Genomic DNA, 21,079 nt, shown 5'->3' on the forward strand with positions numbered 1-21,079 from the left:
CAATCCAGCACTGTCTGTAAGGAGTTTGATCTTTCTCTGTGTCTAGGTTTCCTCCCACCCGCAAAAGAACATACAGGGTTTGTAGGTTAAGTTGTTTACCATGCTATATCTCTAAAAGTATAATTTAAATACATATCACATTTTCACAAACTCGTGACTTCTGGAAACATTTTGGAAATTCAAACTTCCACCTCGAATTCCTGAGTTCCTGCTGCATCCCCTGGGTCCCAAGCAGCCAAATGCCAAAACCAAGTGCAGGAAAAGGCACGAGCGCGAAACTGCACTTGCACCCTTTGTGTCATAAAGGCAGAATCACAGTGCAGCCCAATCCCTTGCCCTGCACTCCAATCATGACTCGCTTTCCACAATACATACAATTCTCACATCAACTGCAAAAGCTGGTCGTTTCAATTTTTATTAAAGAGTTTAAAAATACATATTCAGTCATACAGCACAGTAAAAGGCCCTTTCGACCCACAAGCTCGTGCTGCTTAAATATCCCAATGAACCTACAACCCCCCACCTGTTTTGAACAGTGGGACAAAACCGAAGCACCTGGAGAAAACCCATGCAGACAAGGGGAGAAAGTACAAATTCTTTACAGACAGCGCCAGTTTCGAAGTCGGGTCACTGGTGCTGCAAGAGCGTTGCGCTAACTGCTACGCTAACCTTGCTGCCAAGTTTAATTCAATACATTCTCCTTACCCACCAGATGTCCCATCTTCTCTCGGACCAGACTATTCCTTCTTATGCAAGTCCTCCTATTCTTTGCGCAACCTCAAACCCAATTGCAGTGGTAAACAAAATGTCCCCATCCACAAGGCCACACTGAGCATCCGCAGATCTGAAATATTCTCTCTTCATGGACTGCACACAGATTTCATCTTCATTTCAGACTGCCAGTAGCCATACTGCTTTATTTTCAATTACTCCTGAATACAATGCCCCTTCTCCAAGAATGTGACCTTGAAGCACTGCTCCTGTCCTCAAAGGAGTGGCTGTTCATCTTTTATCTCGTTCACTTCTTTAAGATTGGATTTCCTTTGTGCCCTTGGCTTCCACTGCTATGTCATACCCTCAGCTTGTTCACCGAATTGGAACAAAGTAATCCCCGACCCTAAATCTAAACTGCCCCCTCTTCATAAGTGCTGCCTGACTGTTGAGAATTTCCAAGATTTGAGATACAATTTTGTTTTATGTTAGGGAAATATCTTAAAACTGTTCTGGCACAATTTCAAGCAAAATCAATTGTTAATAGATTTTTTTTTAAAAGGGAAAATTTTGACATTACCCTCGTATATTGTGTTCCAGTTAGCCGAGGAAAATTTCCATCCACTTGGATAACGACTATAAAATGATGTTGGCTCAATCCTTTCATGGCGACGTTATAATTATCCTCAAACAACACTGTGAACAGCAGAAATTTGTTGTGGAAGCACGATTATGACTTACTCAGAAAACCTAAATTTCTGATTACAATGTAAACAGATTAAGCTTAATTAAACAAAATGAGGCAAAGAGCCAGTTTAATCCAATCACTGGCTTTGGGGAAGGAGCATGCCCCTCGCACAGCAGAGAATTCACACCAGTTTGATGCTATTCAAATCTTAATACAATTGGTGCCTTTTTATGTTTATACCTTGTGAACTCATCAGATCAGATGAATATGAGATCGTGTACAGTGACAACATTAAAGAGTTAAAACTACCAAAGCTCAAATGCCAATTCAATGGAAAAGAAAGCTTCTCCCCGACTTATGACCTATGCGTACATATGACCAGAAAAAAAAATGGCTGCGTGCGTCCAATAGTGATCGTTTCTCAGTTGCCATTCAGTAAGCTCGCCAAAGAAGATGGTGAGCAAGAGGAAAAACCCATCCCCTCCTGATAGACCTGGCAAGAAGTTGAGGAAGGCACTCGATTTGGAATTGAAAATGACTTGATTTACACCTTCTACCTGCCATGCTAATGTAGCTCTGACTTGCGTCCATTTTGAGATACAACCCATCGGTCAGAACAGAACTCGGTCGTATGTCAGGGAACAGCTGTATTCAAAGCAATACGTCTGTCCACCAGCTTGTTAACAGATGAGGGAAAGGCAAGGACCACTTTGATTCTCAATTTCTAATTTCAACAGATATTAGAGTATAACTGCCTCTCGCAGACCTCTTCAACACGTGGGCCTGCAGAAAAACTATTTTATTTAGATAGTAACTTCATCACATCCTAAAATGGTATTCTGTCTTTGCAGTAATAACCTCCAGGGATGCATTTGAATTTGCCTGCGTCATATAGCTTTTAAGACATCAGAGAAAAGACCATGTTAAGGAAAGGAGTGGAACTGAACAAGTTCTGCTTATTTTCCTAAATGCAAATAGTGGGGAGATGAAAACCAACATTTAACATTGTAGGTTAGGGTGGTGTTGTTGACAAAAGTCACATTCCATTCAGTGACTAAAGAGAAGCTGAAAGGACTCAGCAAGACAGGTGGCATCCGTAGACAGAAATAGTCAATGTTTCGGGACAGTACCCATTAGAGACTATGTGCCAAGATCGAAGCAACTCACCATTTCCCTTCATGGATACTGCCCGGCCTACCAAGGCCCTCCGGCTGCTCTTTGTTCACTCAGCATCTTCAAGTTTCCTTCACATTTCATTCATTGTATTTGCTCACACTATAGAAGGCCATATAGCCCATCAAACCTCTGCCACTTTCCAAAGGAATTCCGTTCCCCATTCATCCACACATAACCCATACTCATACCACTTACCTGTACAGCGGTCAGGTATATCAGCAACTGACAAGCCTTTTACATGTGAAAGAGGAATACCTCAGAGACCAGAGGTCAAGTTTGAACTCAGGTGGAGTTTAGCAATCTTACCTAAAACACATAAAGTTCATGTTCAATCCTTTTCCATCAATGCCCCCAGATTTCTTAAACTGGCATCATGCCTGCCATTCGCTGCAAGAGCAAGCCTTCTTTATGACAAATCCCTAATGGATCTTTTCTGTTTCAGTAGAACTTTGAGGGACACTTTTCTTGCAAAAGCATAGGCACCGAGCTCTTGGCAACTCAAGGCGAGGAACAAGTGTAGGCGACTTACTATCAAAGGACTCCCACCAAGCTGTGGGAGAACGGCTGAAGGGGGTGCCAGGCATCAGAATCAGTTGAAAGAGGGTGCCAGGGGCAGGAGGAGCTTTTGCGGGGCCTCGGTTCCTGAAGGGTTCCTGATCGTGTCAGAGGTTTGGACCTGGAGCTCGGGCAGCTGACGGTTTGGACTGAAGGCTGGAACCGAATCCACGGACACTCAGCGTCTCTGAAGGAACTCTCTTTCTCTGACTGTAAGGGACAGCAAAGCTTTGCCCACTAAAGGAAATTTGTGTAATATTGCATCTTTTTCATTACATTTCAATTAAAAAATCTTGAATTGTAGAGAAAAAAAATCTTAAACAAGTGACAAAAATTGAACTGGGAGATCGAATGAACGAAGTTGCGCCCACATACCAACACTTTGCTGCCGTGGATGGATCAAAGTTCAAAATATAGCAAGGATATTGTTTCTCTCATTTCTCCATCACTGCTTTCATGTTCACCTAAAAAGTTAAAACCATGGCCCCTTGCATTAACCACTTTGCACAAGTGAGCTGCCCTGAGACACCTGAAAAGACAAAGGTTTCCTGTGGAAATATAATTAGGCTGAAGGAGGAACAGAACACGTATAAATCAAGGATGAGTCAATGCACACGTTCACAAAGATCCACTGTTCAAAAGAATGCAGGCTCCACTTTCGTTTAGAGATAGCACAAAGAACTGCTTGGTCAAGATTGATGAGCTAATGTGGGGGGGAGCAGTTAAAAGAGAATAGGAGGGAAAATGTAGGGTTTCCGAAGCTATTTAACAGCAGCACCCTGTGACATGAACCTCGGCGTAGATCAACTCATGATGTTGGGCTGGGAATGAGAACAGGTGGTTTACCCACGAGGAAGAATAAGACAAAAGTGAAAAGATTTTTGACAACGTTACATTCACGGCACATTCAAGATTAGCACAGCACTGTTGCAGCGCCAGCAGTCTGGACCGGGATTTCAATCCCGCGCTGTTAGTGAGTTTGTATATTCTCCTCGTGTCTGCGTGGGTTTTCTCCGGGGGCGGGGGGTCTTTGGTTTGCTCCAACCCTTCAAAACATACCAAGGCTGTAGCTTAATTGGGTGTAATTAGGCAGCTGAAAGGGCCTGTGACCGTGCTGTAGGTCTAAAATTTAAAACATCAGTTCTGTTTGGTCATCCAGCTGCAGGAGAAACATTATTAAACTGGAATGGGGGCAGAAAAGATTCTTGGAATTATTGGAAGCTGAAGAGGTTGGGATTCCCCTCTCTGAAGTACGAGAGGCTGAGAGGGGAATTCACAGGATTACAAAACCGTGAGCGGCATGGAGAATGTAATGAGCCATCGCCTTCCATCCCCACCAATGTAGAAGAAAGATTTGGAAAGGGACTCGAGGAGCTTCGTCAGCCAGAGGACGATGGATACACCCAAGGATCTCCCATGGGAAGTGGAAACAATTCAAAAGATATTTAGTACAATTTCGTGAATAGGCACAACTTGGACAGATGTGGATGAAATGCTGACTTGGGATAAGCTATAGATCTCTAACTTCACTTTGCTTGGACCAATCCATTGTCAGAACACACACAATGATAGAGCTGTTTACGGACCTCAATTTATCCCTTGCATTGCAATTGGAACCGGGCCAATTCTTTACTGTGGGGTGGGGGGAGAGAAGAATAACTCATGAAATGCAAGACGGAGAAGGAGACAAATTCAGATGTTCAAGCAATTCCAGTCAAAATGTAGTACTTCCTACTCATACCAAGATGGTTATTTTGCAATTTCCTCTACTTTCCACCCCACCCCCCCCCCTCCCACCACAAGTGATGGTCAACAATGAGCAAAGAATGAACAGGTTGGGTCTTTCTCATGTAGAGATGATGAATCAGATTGAAATAACAGGTCTTCAAAATGTTGAAGGCAGTTGATACTGCAGAATGTTTCTATGTGGAGAAGACCCAACATCAATTCATCAACTAGATCGTTAATGGTAGAAAAAAATTAAGTACAACTTCTGAGCACTTGGAATAATGAAGATGTGCTACATAGATTGCTTCAAGGGCTTAATTAAATTATGGAGGAAGAAATTGATAATTTTATCGCATTATTTTCACATTTGAGGTGGGGAAACAGAAGTCTATTGCAAAATAAAATTAAAAGACATAATCAAAATTATGTCTGCCAGAAATTTTATCTCATGGAATTAAAAACTTTAGCAGCAAACCCTTTTTTACAAAAAAAAAACTCATGCCAGAGCCTGTAACCAGTTTTCAGATCTGGCTCAAACTCTCAAGGGGGATGCAGCAGAGGCGATGTGGAAAGGATGCGCTTTTATTTTGTGGAAGAGTCTAGAACCTGGAGTTACTGTATAGAAAAAAAATTTTTTGCCCATTTATGAAACGGAGGTGGCAAGATTGATCCTTTCTGAGGGTCCCAAGCCATTGGAACACTCTTCTGGAAAGAGTGGTGGAAGCAGCATCTTTAAACAAGTTAGAGACAAATAAATTTTATATAAATGATCAAAGGTATCAAGGAGTTAATGTCACAGTTCAATTGAACAGTGGAGCAGGTAGCCCATTCTTCCTCCCAACTGTTTCAATCGTACAGGACAAAAAGTCAAGGGTAAAATTTTCTTTTATTGCCAGAAGCAAAAGTTATGGAAGCCACAAAGCAATGGGATTAGAGACAACAGGAGAGAGAGCAGAGCAAAGAGTCGAATTTGAGCCGAGTTTTCCCATTGAAGGAAGTAGTAGAAAAGTTGCAATTCCGCACAGTGGGACAGTGTTTCGAGCCACTACCTCACCGCACCAGCAACCAGTGTTCAATCCCAGTACTGCTACTATTTGCCCTGTGGCTGCGTGAACTTCTCCCACTTCCCAAAAGATCTGGGCCGAATGATATGCAAAGTGCCCCGAGTATCGGTGAAATGGGAATGTGGGCAGAAAAGACGGCCCAAAAAGTTTTAGGGATCTGTACATTCCAGGTAATTTTGCTTCATTTGAACAACTAACAGTTAAATTCAAACTTCCGAACAGGCATTTTCTTTTAAAAGGTATCTACAAATTAGGCACTTTGCTCAGTCTATACGTTCTAATTTTCCTCGAATTCCCGAAGCCAATATCCTCGATTTATTTTTTGATACCGATTATTTATGATAACGATGGATCTAAGAATACGTTCAGGGAGGAGAATCAAGAATGAATGGGAATGAGATTTGAATATATCAAGACTAGATGAAGACCGGGATACCACACTCGATCTAATTAATAATAGTTCTTTCTGAACACAACATTGTTTAATACAATTTAAAGTGGTACATAGAATACATATGTCTAAAGTTAAACTATTTCGTTTTCATCCACTATGTGATACATGTAAAATCTTTGAGGCCTCTCGATTCATACGTTTTAGGGAATGTCCAAATCGAAAAGAATTTTCGGAACAATTCTTCCAAATGTTATCAAAGAGTCTCAGGATTAAATTGAAACCATGCCCTTTTAATGCTTTGTTTGGTTATTCTCTAGAGGAAAATATTTCCTTGTACCTGATTCAAAAAAAAGAATAACAGCTTTCACTTCATTGATGGCCAGACGAGCCATTTTGATGAAATGGAAAGACAGAAGAAACACAGACTCTGCGTTGGGCCCAGGACATTATGTCTTGCTTGAGTTTGGAGAAAAATAGACACAACATTAAAGAGATTGAATTTGACAAGATATGGGGCCTGTTCATGGACTATTATCATAATTTGAATACATTGGGGGGTTCTAGGGGTATCTGGTCTGATGTCCGGGAGCCGAGACTCAATTCTTTAATATTGTTCGCTGGTGACTGTCTTTGGTGGGAGGGGTAGGATTAGAATGGGGGGGGGGGGTGTCCTTTTTCTTTATTTCCCATTATAAGAGAATAGTTCAATTAGATAACCAACAATGAATATGCCATAATATTAGAATACGAGGTGACGCTTTCATAAGGGAACTTCTACTTTATTCGAGCATTGTATACAAATGTATAAATCACTTCTGATTCATATTCTGCATGGCATTATATAAAAGTTGTGCAACTCATATGTAGAGAATAGTTTTATCTACCAATCAATAAAAATAGTTTAAAAAGGCGACAGGGAAATTACTGGGAGAATGGGACAGATCAGTCAACTAACATGGACTCAGTGGGTCAAAACGGCATTCCGCCATTGGAAAATATAGCCAGCCTGCAGACCACTTATGAGGCACACTAGGGTTCGGATCCATCCATCCCTGGTCAACTCTGAAGAGAGCTGTTAAAATTTTCCCAAGTGATCAAGTTAAGGGAAGAGTGTGGTATTCTTCAGCCTTCAGGAGAGAAAGTACAAAAAAGCATTTGCCTTTTAATCAGTGGCTCAAGCAGCAAGAACATATTGCTGCCATGGCCAATTAACACCTTTGTTGGCCATCCTGGTGAGACAGTCACAAACAATTCCATGCAACTGCACAATCCAGAGAGCTCAGAAAGCAGAGGGGAACAGAGCAAACATTTGCAGCCACAAGAAAGCTCTTAACACCTTTGCATTCCAGCTGCAACAATTTGCACAACTTTCATCAGGCACTTGTTTAAAAAAAATTTGTTGAGCTTGTTTGATCTGCACTTTCAAGAGGACAAAGCGAACATTACCCACTGCACTGGGGATGGTGGGGTGGGGGGGGGGGAAGAGAGAGAGAGAGAGAGAGAGAGAGAGAGAGAGAGAGGAGTGTCAAGATTCTACAATCGACAGCAGTCGCCATCACTGCCAGCCCCTTACAGGTCTACCGCTGTGGCAACGCGGAGAGCAGATGGCGAGGCAGACACAGCTCTGAGCTGCCCTGACACCAAAGCGGGAGGGGGAAAAGATCAAGCTGCTTAACAGTGGCAGGATCACGAGGCAAATTGCTGCCATTAGGAGACTGCCATCTGGCTGCCTTCAGTGAGCAGTGTTGGCCATGTGTTAAAGAACAAGGAGGCAAACTCCCCCAAATTAATTTCATCGTCAACGTACAAGAGAGGCGGTTTGAAGCTTCTGGATACACCAAGTCTATCATATTCAAATAACTTCCCTCAGCACTTCAAATATTGTTTTGTTCACTGGGAAGCAACGAGCCTCTTCAAACTGCGACCAATATTCCTCAAATCTGCTTCCCCCCTTACTGTTCTGCACTCCTGGTGAAATGCAAGTACATGCGAGCAATGCCACAGGACATTCACCATATCCTCCTTGTACTCCCCGAGGGGGGAGGCTCAACATTAGACAGGACTTCACGAGTGAAGCCCTGCAGCACTTGCAATGCACCTCGTGCTATAATTAGTCATTCAACAGAGATTGGCCTTGAGGTAGAGATATTAGTGGATCGTGGAAAGAGAACAGCGGACATTGGGCCAAGAGCTCAGCCCCCAGGAAGCGGTTTTAGAGGATTGGGTGCGTGCTCTTGAATTCTGGGTTTGGACATTTTAATAACAAGGTTCAAGGTTCCAGAGAAGGGAGGTGTGTTGTTTGGAGCCCTCTGGTGGTGAGTGAAGGGACAGGCCCGCGGTCACAGGAAGAGATTCCACCTGAGGAGAGCTCACCTTGCAGAGTATCTGCTAAATAAAATCGCAGCGTACGAATGGGCACCATGACCACCGCAAAAACAAGGCTTCCTTTTGAAGGGTCCGCACTTCCAATTTTTTTTATATATAAAAGGTTTTGCATAATGATTGGTTTCATTAAATACTTTGATAAGAAAATGAGTAAATGCAAAACAAGCACCATTTGAAGAGCTCTTCCCAGTGGATGGATCCTTGGAGTTTTGGTGGGGCCAGTCGATGCATGGGTCCAAACATCAGTGGCATCCCGAGGTGGGGGGGTGACACCAAAATGGCTGTCTGTAAAACTTCTGTGCAATGTTTCAGCAGAAATTTATTATTTTGATAATATGCCTGCAGTTATTTATACCAACAAAAACATTTTTGCAAGCCCAGCTTAAATTTATCAATAGATAAAAATCTGCTCATTTACTTTTTGAAACTTCTAATGCGCTGCAGTCAGAGCTGTCATTATTACCCAATGACAATAATGCTTTGAATCACATGGTTCCATCTGTATGTGGTATCAGCACCCACTGTTGTTTTTGTTGCTGCTGACATTTTTATAGTCACTGTTTTTGTAAATTTTTCTGGAGGTTTAGCTATATTGTGGTAAGTAGTATTTGTAAATACGTTCAGGCTGTGCATATGATACGGCAATTAAAGGTGTAATTTTAATTTTGCTGGTTGTTAATCTCCCTACTATGGCCATTACATTCAGTGATAAACGGGAATTACGATTCATGAGTAACATTGGTACAAAAAACATGAAGGATTCTCTATGGTTTGGTCCAGGAGGAGATCTATTGGTGGGGGTGGGGGAGTGGTGACACTGTGAGTTACTGCAAGGGTGGCACAAACCCTGGTGACACCACTGGCAAACACAATTTTAAAACTGAGCCAGAGATCGCAGAGAGCACAGCGTGATTGCGGACTCGTTTCAAATCTCTTCCACTTTTGTTTGAGCAATCAAGCTGAAAATGGGAGTGGAAAGCAAGCATTTGGACCTACTTCGAAGTAATGAGCTGGGGCTGCAGCCTTGGACTATCCCCAGAACATGCAAATGCCTACAGGAAGCAGAAAAGCATCATATCCAAGAATAATCCAAACTTCCTGTGGCAAAATGTTGCTTCTCTTCCAAGCAGATGGATTGAAGGTTCAAACTATGGAGATTTATATGCCAATGTTTTCGGCCATATGACAGGACACGGAACTGCTGTGAGCACTAATACGAGACAAAATTCAATGCAAAGATGGCCATCCACAAATTGACTGCATTCTATGCCAGTTACCGATTGTGCTTAGATCACCAATCCGAGTCACATTAAATGCATCACCACCTCATCTGGAAACTCAGGCGCCCAAGATCAAGGAGGCTTCACAAAGTGGCAAATTTGTCCATCACAGGCACGAACTTCCTGTCCACTGAAGACATCAACGTGAGGCACTGCCTCAAGGAGGCTGTCAACATCATGATCATCTCCATCACCCTGGCCACAATCTCTTCTTGCTGCCGCCTTCAGGCAGTAGGTAGAGAAGCCTAAAGTTAAGCACCTCCAGGTTCAAGAACTGTTTCTTCCCCCAACAGTCATCAGGCTCTTTAACCTCTCCTAATTCCCCAACCACCCCAGAACCATCAAATTCTCTGTCTACACATTGAAAACACCACTTGCTTGCACCAACTACAACCGAGTGTCTTATTTTTCTCTGTCTGGTCATTTTTTCGGGCACTGAAGGACGACACAGACCAATTGACGGAGGTCTTCACGGGCATATTCAACACCTCATTGCAGCAGTCCACTGTTCCCACGGGGTTCAAGACAGCCACCATCATCCCTGTACCCAAGAGGGTGACAAGTAACAGGCCTCAATAGCTATTGCACTGTGGCATTATCCTCCACCATTATGAAATGCTTCGAGCGACTGGTGGCAGAATGCAGCAAAGCACACCTCCCAGAGATGCTGGATCCATTTTGATTTTGAAGAAACCATTCCGCAGACGAAGCTGTAGCCTTGTCCCTTCACTTCGTCCTGACCCACCTGGAGAACGACGCCCCAAATGCCAGGCTGTTGTTCATCGACTTTTAATGCTCGTCATTTATTATGATCATTCCCCAGAGGCTGGCGGAGAAGCTGACCTCACTGGGAGTCAACAGCCCTCTCTGTATCTGAATCCTGGACTTCCTAATGGAAAGACCACAGTGCGTCCTGGTCAGTAGCAGAACGTCAAGCACCACCACTCTGCACACTGGCGCATCTCAGGGCGATGTGCTCAGCCCACTCTTGTTCACACTGTACTGACCCACAACTGCATCTCCAACTGTATCATCAATTTCACAGATGACACAACAGTAGTTGGCCTCATAAGCAATGATGAATTGCACTACTAAGAGGTGGAAACCCTCGTGAAATGGTGAGAGTGTAACAACCCGAGTTTCAAAGTGGACAGGATGAAGGAGATGGTTGTGGATTTCAGGAGGACCTGGAGTGACCACCCTCCACTGCACATCAACAACGGTGTAGTAGAGTGAGTGGGGAGCACCAAGTTCCTTCACTTAACTAGTGACCTATAGTGGACATTCAACATCTCTTCACTTGTCTGCAAGGCGCAACAGCGATCGCACTTCCTGAGAATGAAGCAGGCAAGACTACTAGCTACCATTACGTCAACCTTCCACAGAGCTCCATTGAGCCAGCTGCCTCACAGAGTGGAGAGAAATGCATCAGAGGTCAATCCACAGGACCATAAGAATGGCAGAGATCATCACTGGAGTCTCTCCATCCACCCCAATTGACAGGATCTACCGGAATCATTGTCTGAAGAGGGTGCACAAAATCCCTTCCATCCTGCATACAGTATCTATCAACTGTTCCCATGGGGAAAGAGATATAAGAATATCAGTGCCAGCCCAGCACTTCCCATGGGCAGCGAGAATGCTGAACAACCGAAGTTACTCACACTAACCATCTGACACTCTCACATGGTCAAAACAATATTTATTTATTTGTATAGATGAAATACTTGTCCTGAATTTGCATTCTTTGTCTGTATGTGTGTGATGTCTGGTTGTGTGTCTGCGTGTTTTTCACCGAGGACCGGAGAACACTGTTACACCTGTGCAATCAGATGATGAAAAACTAAACTTGACTCTACTAATTTGTTGGTATTTTACTGGTTTACTAATATATCCATGTGGCTTCAGTAAGAACTTCAGAGTTTCTCACCAATGTACAGTAAAGCCCCTGGTATCCAGCCCCCATTAGGATTGGTGGATGCTGAGTAAGCGCATTTTCCGATTACTCAAGACTTACACTTACAATGCCTAACTAATACATCTGCATTAATAAGTTTTAAAAATAATAGTATACTGTACATAAACTTTATTCAGTCCACTTGTATGCATATATAACCATTAAAGCATTATTTACACTCACATTCTTTGAAAACATTTAACCGTCGCTGCATCTGCAGGTTCCTCCCCCTCCACAGTGCTGCCAGAAAGATGCATAATAGAGATAATTAACCCCACCCTCCAAAGTTTACAGATGAAGACTCTGACCGGGGCAACTCTTACTAAGCGGGGATAAGGAGACACTTTAAGAGAGTCACTTCAACAGCGAGTGGCATCAACCAGCTCTTCATCCTGGGCAGCACCATTGCTGTTTCACACAACTTTATTCAAACAGCTGTCAGTGACCTCACCTCACTGACAAAAGGCAAAGGAGGAAAAACCCAACACCCAACCCCAACCAACCAATTTTCCCCTGCAGCCGCTGCAACCGTGTCTGCCTGTCCCGCATCGGACTTGTCAGCCACAAACGAGCCTGCAGCTGACGTGGACTTTTACCCCCTCCATAAATCTTCGTCCGCGAAGCCAAGCCAAAGATTCAAACAGCTGCTACGAGCAAAGCACTGGATGAATATTTGGTCCCATCTTCAAAGGTTTGTGTTACTTCAGAGAATATTTACTCTTACATTTTTAAACGCATATTTTTTACCTATTATTTTATTGTGATTTATTTTAATTTTGTTTTAATTTTCCAGGATTTATCTTGTTGGTCGCTCAAGGCTGCTGGTTGGTTGAATTCCAAAGGTTTTTACTGTATTTGTATATACAATAATACTCTCAACGTATTGAACTAATGTCTTTTTCTCAATTCATTACAAGAGAGAGATTCACTGTGGGTCATTAGATTGCTCCCAATTACTGCATGACCAAGACATAGAATCTAATGCTCTAGCAGACGCTATATTGCTGGATCCCAACAATGCTCAGATCGTTAGCCGAGGCCCCAGCAATTTTCCAAATGAACTGCACTGCTTTCAACCCGCTTGAGACTGTTCCAAATGAAAACAACCCGATTCTGGGTGGGCCACCGGAATCACACTAAGCTGCCAGTGCTTGAGCACGACTCACTTTGAATACTTCCCCGAATAACATCCAACACCCGCTCCTCTGGTTACCAAGTTCCTGCTTCTTGGCTGCCTCACAGGATACAATTACACAAGGGCCCAGGCATGATGGACAGCCAACAAAATTTGCCACCGGTTCCCTCACAACCACCATGAAAGCATTCCTGCAGTTCAGGACAGATCACCCTGCACCTTGGCTACCATGCACAAGCCAGCCGTGACTTACCCAACTTCATTCCACCCTGAGCATCTTCGAAATTAGTTTGGCGGCTGCAACTTGGGTTCACGGCTGACCAGCATGCATTTTCTGGCATAGCGAAACCAGCAGCCTGTCGCGGGGCAGCAACCTGCCATGTCTCACACAGACTGAACAGGACGCATTAAGTGATAGAGAGCAAGGACGCGAACCAGGATTCGACCTGCAATCAGGATATAAACTAACGGTGAAAAGTTTTTAAAGTGGGGAAAATAAAACCGGGGCATCAGGGCTAGTGACCCAGGATCAAATCCGGCGCTGTCTGAGAGGAGTTTCCTCTGGGCACTCCGGTTTCCTCCCACCCTTCAAAATATACGGGCAGCACGGGATCAAGAGCCTGTTACTGGGCTGTATGTCTAAATTTAAATTTAAAATTTAGAAACTGTTCTGACAGTCACTTCGGTTCCCAAAATCAAAACACCACGGAGGAACAAATAAAATCCACTTTTCTCAAATTTCCACTCATCAATTGGAAAGTTTAAAGCATAAAATGGAAGTAAATCCCAAGGGATCAGGCAGAATTACTATTCACAGGTGGAATGAAATGCTTAATTGAAGCAGCATTGATCTCATCAACGGTGACCCAAACTCTTCCTTGCCTAGATTGAACAGGACACATTAAGTGACACTCGATGAACAGTGCTGAAATTAGAGAGGAGACTCAGGCCTGAACTTGCTGCTTTGCAAGCGGAGATGACCAGTTCCAATCCAGCAACGGGACGGAGGAAGGCAACTCATCCTCACAGGCTGAGCGCTTCTTGGGATTTGAGTAATTGCAACCCATGAGGAAAGGGAGCTGAAATGTCGGTGTCCTCTCGATATCCATCCAATGCAGGAATAAGCTGGGCACGTCATAACCCAAATGGAATGTAACTATGCCATCTGCTGGTAATGAACAAAGGCTGAATGTTGAATCCATACTGAATTCACCTCAGAAATTAGCTTTCGCTCCTGGATTCCAACAACAACAATGCATAAAATAGTCTGACGATCCAATCTTACCCTTGGTAGAAGGGCTTCTAATAAATCAAAGTTTCTTCCTTCAAGTATTTTAATTCCCACTCCCAATATCACTCAAGATCTTCATCGGCAAACTCTTCCCTCACCTCCCATCCAACCTCCAGCACCTCGCAGCTGCAGGCAGGCGCCTTCCCACTCTACCTTTCCAAGCTGCACAGGAGGTGGTTGCCCAACCTAAACCACTTGGGAACTTGGCAGCAAACAAGTCATAGGCAGGTCCCTGGTGATTCTGGCTGTTAGTGAAGGCCAATTATGTGCAGACATTCAGCCACCCCAGTCAAAACTAGGAAAGGGTCGAAACACTGTCAATGAGCTTCTGTCTGTGCATCTGCCACATGATCTGAGATCTAGCCCAAACTTTAAAACCCCACTACAGAAACAATAGTGACAAGGTGCTGACTACATGGTGAGTCCTACTTTGGCTCAGTGTTTTCACTACAAACTCAAAAATTACAATCATATCTCTCCCTTCCCACTGAGCAAGCATTTAAGGATGTGATTGCTATATGGTTTAAAAAAAAACCCAGTATCCAACACCTAAGGGGATTAGTGCATGCCGGATAGATTTTTCATTTGCTTAAGATTGCATGGATTGGTGAACTAACAGTGAGGGCCTCAATTTTAAACCTGCATTTTTTACCCATTTACTTTCCGTGATTTTTTTTAACCATTTGCTCCAATTTCAGATAGCAGGAGTTTTACTGTACAAGGCAAGTGTGAGAAAGACGAGGTCCACGTTCTCCAGAGAAAGGAGTTTTGTGGCTGATCCTTCGAAAACTCTTTCAGGAGACACTGCAAGCTCGACGTGGAGATCTCTCCCTGGCTGAGGTCGAAACCAGTGATAACGGACTGAATGGGCCATTTAAGACTGGGTATAAGATGCCATAGTTCCCACGCTTTAACTGTACTCTTCTCTGCACTTTCTCTCCGCAACACTACACTCTGACTTGCCGCAACATTACAATTTGTGCTTTATTCATCCACTACCTGCTGGGTGTAAGTATGGGTTGGCTTGTGTCCTGTCCATCTCCTCCCCTTCCTTTCAATGCAAGGCTTATTCCACTGCGGATGAAAGAACGTCAACCTTCAATGTTCCATTTCCCCCCCTCCACCTCTGTTGTTTCCAGTCCTTGTTGTAACGAGCCATCTACCACATGATCTGAGATCTAGCCCATTGCTACCAAAAGCCACTGATGTCTGTTAGAAGTTCAGTTGTCTTGAGGTATTTCAAGCCAATAATTTTTTTCCCCCTTTGATCCTTCTGGGATTTGCATGATTTGTCGACGCAAATGGCACAATTAATGAGGCCTTAATAATGGCAGGCTCTTCCCCCTTCTTGGGGAAATTTCAGTGCCCTTAACTTTAGCAGAAACAGTTGTTCCTTCACTTTCCAATGATTGTGAAGATCATGGCTAGCCAAGGCTATTGGAGCATCATCAACCTGGGTTTGAACTCACCACGCTCCGTAAGGAGTTTGTACGTTTTTCTTGTGACTGCGTGGGTTTACTCCCAGATTCCAAAGATGCATGGGGTTAGTAAGTTAATTGGTCACATGGGCACAATGGGGCAGCACAGGTTTGTTGGCTGAAAGGGTCTGTTATTTTGCTGCATCTCCAAATCCTTTGAAATTTATAAAGTTCTCAGACCCTCCTGAGTGGCCTTCCCAGTGACGCAGATCTGAAAGGCAGATCGCTAATGTTGCCGCAACTGTTCACCAACCAAACCCACTGCGCTGTTCTGTCGGACAGAGGGTCACATGATCCTTCTAGCAGGAACCCAGCCAGAGGTCACCACACCTGCCAATCAATGTCAAACCCACCCACAGGTGAAAACACAGCTTACAATTAGCTCCTTTGAATCCCTTGCCTCATTTGGGCATACCCAAGGTGCCCCCCCCCACCCGACCCCGACCCCACTGCAGTAGAAAGCCCACCATATCTTTGCCCCTGGATTGAACTCAAGCTCCAGTCCAGGTTGTAAGTAGAGGGCGATGCTGGAGTGTCATTTGCAAGGTGTGTGCTGGTAAAGGGTTGGGGGCTTAATGGAGGTACATACCTGTTTTGTGATGATCACCATCAGTACATCTCCTAACAAATCAGAGGTGACTATTTGTTTGTTGCGTCTTTTCACTGTCCTCCATTGTTAGCTGTGCCTGATGCTAAGATACTGAGAGCATCTTGCCTGACTGTGCGCATGATCCCTGAGGCAACTTCTCCCCATAGGTAAATAAAGATCTTTGCTATGACAGAATAGCGTTCAGACTTGTTGCTTCTTGGACCCTTCGAACTGGAATCCCTCATCACACTGCCAATAAAAAGATCCATTACGAGGTAGAGGTGCACGAGACCCTCACTCAGATGAAGGGGAGTGGAGAGCCAAATCAAACCAAAGACAAACTGAAACAGCAGCAGCAAGGGTTTCCTTAACAGGAGCAAAGTATTACTTGTAGGTGGAGATTAAAAGAAAGGGGACTTCCAGAAGGTGATTCATGCTCAGGACATGCAACAGGTCATTCAACACTAAGGCCGGAAGAAACCAGATCACAGCTTTCTGATACTCCTGTGGTGTGGATTGAGTAGGCTCACTGGATTTATTTTCTTGTCCATCTCAAAACACTAGAAAAACAGATCATTTATCTGATGCTCAAGTTACAGATTTTAAAAACAGCAAGTTATTCTTGGCCTTGAGCCAACTCATTCAGTGCAAAGACAAAAAACAAACCATTTCCATCTCGCTCATTTCTGTCAAAGAAATCACTAATTGTAATCTGGCTCATTCTCATGAAACAAAAAAAGATACAAGACAACTTCTCAATGGCTCTCTCCAATTTTAGATTTTATTATTGGGCTATTAATATCCAATATATTACCTTTGGGAATTATTCAGATGTACATGAATGTCCTTTATGGGTAATTTGGAGAGGAATACAGTTTTTTTTTGGGGGGGGGGGTACTTGTCGGCCTCATTGCTGGGAGCTCCTCTACCCTTTGTGCCATCAAAAATTAAAGATCTTAACCCAGTTCTTAAGCAGACGACAAGGATTTGGTTCCATTTTTACAAAACAAAATTATTAAGCTTAAAAAATTATCTAGTAAAATACATCTTAATTTCTTTTTTTAAAGCATAATTGATTGATCAGGCTTTTTCAATGTGGAAAAACTAAAGGAGTAATAACCTTTTCAGACCTATCTGCATGAGACTGATTAATGTCCTTCAATCAGTCAGCAGACAAATCTGACTTAAGCAAAGAACATTTTTTTTTGGTATTTGCAAATTAGGTTCTTTCTGCATATTTTACTTTCAAACTATCCTTCTGCTTACCCATCTAATATGAAAGACTCCCTTTCTCAGGCATATCCTCTTCAAAAAGAGGAAATAGCTACAATATATAATCAGTTATCTTAACTTGTGACTGATTTCCAAGAATAAAATTAAAGGCATTTGGGAATTGGGATTCCAAAAATTGCTTCAGGATCGTATTTTTCAACTAGTAAATACTTCATCAATTTGCATCTGTTGTTCCTTGATTCAGTTGAAGGTGATACCTCAGGCTCATGTATAAAGTTGGCCTGTATTTTTTCCCCCAATGCAAACCCTACTTGTGATAGGTACAAATTTGAGGTAGCCACTTTAATTCATATGTTCTGGCCATGTTCAAAGCTAGATAATTTCTGAAACCCTAACAAAAGTTCTCGGATTAGAATTACAACCAATATTAACAGCAATTTTTGGAATCATACCAGTGGAGACTGGGCGTAGGCCGGTTACCACACAGCAAATAATACCTTTTCAACATTACTGGCTAGAAAAGCCACATTATAGGAATGGAAGGATCTGAACCCACTGACTTTACTTCAATGTCTCTCTGCTGTCGTGTCATGTTTAAGTTTGGAGAAAATTAGGAATCAGAGATTTGATGCATCTTTAAAATTTGAATAAGTTTAGTGACCATTTATTTAATATTTCAATATAGTTTTAAGAATTATAATTTTATTCTGGATTCTCTCCTTGTTCCTTATGGTAAATTTTTGATTTTAACCAGGAAGCCCTACTTTAGTCTCAGAATGGACAGCCCACTCCTTCTTTCTTTTAAAAAGAGGATTTTGCAATAAAAATTAATTTTTTTTCCTGTGGTTTTACAAATATGTATGTAATGTAATTCTCCTCTTGTAGATGTTTGATACAACTCAATAAAGATTGAAAAACTTTTCTCACAAAACCAGCATTTTCTTGGAAAAATTTTCCCCCTCCCTCCACCCCCCTGCTCATTAGTACACAATTTCCACAATGTAAATAAAGATTATGAAAATTTGGACATTTTTCCTAACCTTGTGATCGAGTTCAGGATGGAGCAAAGTGAAGATGGAAAAATCCATACATGTCGTGCCCACAATTCTGTCTCTTCCTCAGGAAATGGCAAACATTTCCACTGGAAAATTTGCTAGGCTGAAATATCAGATTTATATTATTCCTTGTCTGATCCACCTCCCAAGCAGGGCAGCCTCCGTGAACAAAAACTTGAACTGTGAATACTCAGCAGGTCAAGCAGTGTCCGCAAAAACAGCAGAGTTCATCTCCAGACGTCAGCTGTTCCTCTTTGCACAGCTCGAGCTGGGTTCAACACGCCAAGAAATCTGGGAGACAAGGATGCAGAGCCAGAAGTTATGGTCCATCTCCGTGCCTCTGACATGGGCAAGACTACAGAGGAAAATTATTAAATCGCAGGACTTTAAATTTAAACAGTAACAGGCTTTTCTGGCAATTGAAACCCATGCCGTCCCAATACACCAACTAACCTGCAATCCCCATAGGCTTTCCTCCCCAGAGCACGGAGGAAATTCTGTAGACCCGGAGAGAATGTAGAAACTCCTCACAAACAGCACCGGATTCAAATCCGGGTCTCTGGCGCTGGAATTGTGTTGCCCTAACCGTGCTGCCAAAAATTACTCAGAAGGTCACTGCTTCTCTTTCTCCAAGAATTGACTGAACTTGAACACACATTACAACCTTACAGCTGACCACAAGGAGAGAGATGGATTCAACGCACTGATGGCAGATTTAAGCCGATAAATGCAGGAGATAGAGCAGAAAAAGGAGGGGGGGGCAGGGGAAAACAAACTTCACATGCACATATTTGCTGAAAATGGCAAGGTGGACAAGGTGAGCATGAAAGAGTCGTGAGAAACTTGGATGCAAAAGTATCTGGTCCAATGCAAATGTGTACAAGGGTAAAGAAAGGTTGGCCTAGATAGGCGAGGTGGGATGGGTCCATGAACAGTGGACTGGCCAAAAATTGAATGTCTCATGAACAGCTCTGGACACTACACATTAGAGGTTGTTTAAAACCATTAAACAAAAACAAAAATCGATGATGGAAAATAGTGTCCACAGAGACAAAAACTAGGCAACAGATCAAAGGCAATGGGTTAGAGAAAACAAACAACAAGGGCAGAAAACCATCTTATTTCAAGTTACATGCCTGGAGTACACCATCTGGGGCAGTGGCAGAGAAGAATTCCAATGTCCGTTCACCACCCCCCCCCCCACCCCCCCACACAGAGTTGAATAGTACCCAGAAGGAAAAAACTTGATAGAATATGGGGTGAGTGCAGAAGGGTGAGACAAAGAATTGCACTTACAGGGGCCTCCCTGAACACAATAACCACCACGTAATTCAGAAAAATCATCCCAAGGATAATTAAAAACAGGAGCAAGAGTCGAGATAGCTTTGGAAATCCGTGCGGAGTTTGGCAGAGGGATAAACAGTCATGAAGGAAGGTGCATCAGAGGAGAATGTTAAGGGGGGGTGTTGGGGGGTCTTTCCACCCCCACCCAAATGTAAAATTAAACTATAGAAAGATATGGTCTTCAAGTTACTCTTTACACTCAATATGCCCATCTGGGATCCAATGAAATGCTAAATGTATTCAAGATCTTGAAGTCTCTGGCTTCAATTAGAACTCCCCAAGCAATTCAGCTTCAGTATACACAAACCATCACTAATTAAGTGTGCCCGTAGCAACACACAGAAACAAACATGGAAACCCTAACATAAAATGATCATTAAAATGTTGGCTCTGCACACTATACATGGTGTGCTAAAGGTGGCAGGACATTTTTTTTTTATGAGGAAGAAATCCATCTGATGGGCAGAGTTGGCAGGTGCCATCCTCGCACCAAATTTAGGCGGCTTTGCATTGATTTCTGTAAACCTTGGTTGAAGGGGCGGTGCTGGAAAGTGGGGAGGGTGGGGGGAAGGAGAGAGAAGAGAAAGAGTGTGTTCTTGACATTGGGGTAGGGGAGAGAAAGCATCTTCCCTGAGTAGCAGCAGTTATGTAGAGATGGGAAACTACTCATGAAGGATATAGGCAGAGTAGACAATACTCTGCAGATTTGGCAAAGTTGTTTTTATTCTGCCCTCTATCCCTTTTGAAATTCAAGTCTAACATCCACTTGCCTTTTTAATTACCTACGACCCTGCTGTGATATTGCAGTGTCAACACCGGCAAACAGACCTCCACCGACCGCACAAACCTTTCAGAAGGCTGGGGGGGAAAGAGACAGAAAAATCCCCTCTTTCTCCAAAAATACATTTCATAGCCCAAAAGAGGCAATAGTGTTTCACTAAACAAGACAGAAATTCCTCCTACTGTTGCAAGCCTCCCCGATTTAACCCCAGTTCAAAAACCACTGGCATGATGAC

At 43.1% G+C, this 21,079-nt stretch overlaps 1 protein-coding gene across 26 annotated transcripts in view; it reads right to left on the reverse strand.

Annotated features, from left to right (window-relative positions):
• LOC138748415 (uncharacterized) overlaps nt 1-21,079 on the reverse strand; it is a 213,260-nt gene that overhangs the window by 141,289 nt on the left and 50,892 nt on the right. For 4 of the 26 annotated variants that reach the window (XR_011348021.1, XR_011348014.1, XM_069908570.1 and 1 more), the window contains exon 3: nt 1,292-1,407. The exons of 20 other annotated variants lie outside the window; for them this stretch is intronic. Coding sequence is in view for 4 of the 6 variants with exons in the window: in XM_069908570.1 (XP_069764671.1) it covers nt 1,292-1,407 (116 nt within the window). In the remaining 2 variants the exon portion in view is untranslated. Of the gene's footprint in view, nt 1-1,291; nt 1,408-18,944; nt 19,011-21,079 lie in introns of those variants that run through there. 2 more of the 26 variants (XM_069908581.1, XM_069908587.1) reach the window with 2 other exon arrangements.

The sequence above is a fragment of the Narcine bancroftii genome, chromosome 13 (assembly GCF_036971445.1).
Source record: "Narcine bancroftii isolate sNarBan1 chromosome 13, sNarBan1.hap1, whole genome shotgun sequence".
Taxonomy (NCBI): Eukaryota; Metazoa; Chordata; class Chondrichthyes; order Torpediniformes; family Narcinidae; genus Narcine; species Narcine bancroftii.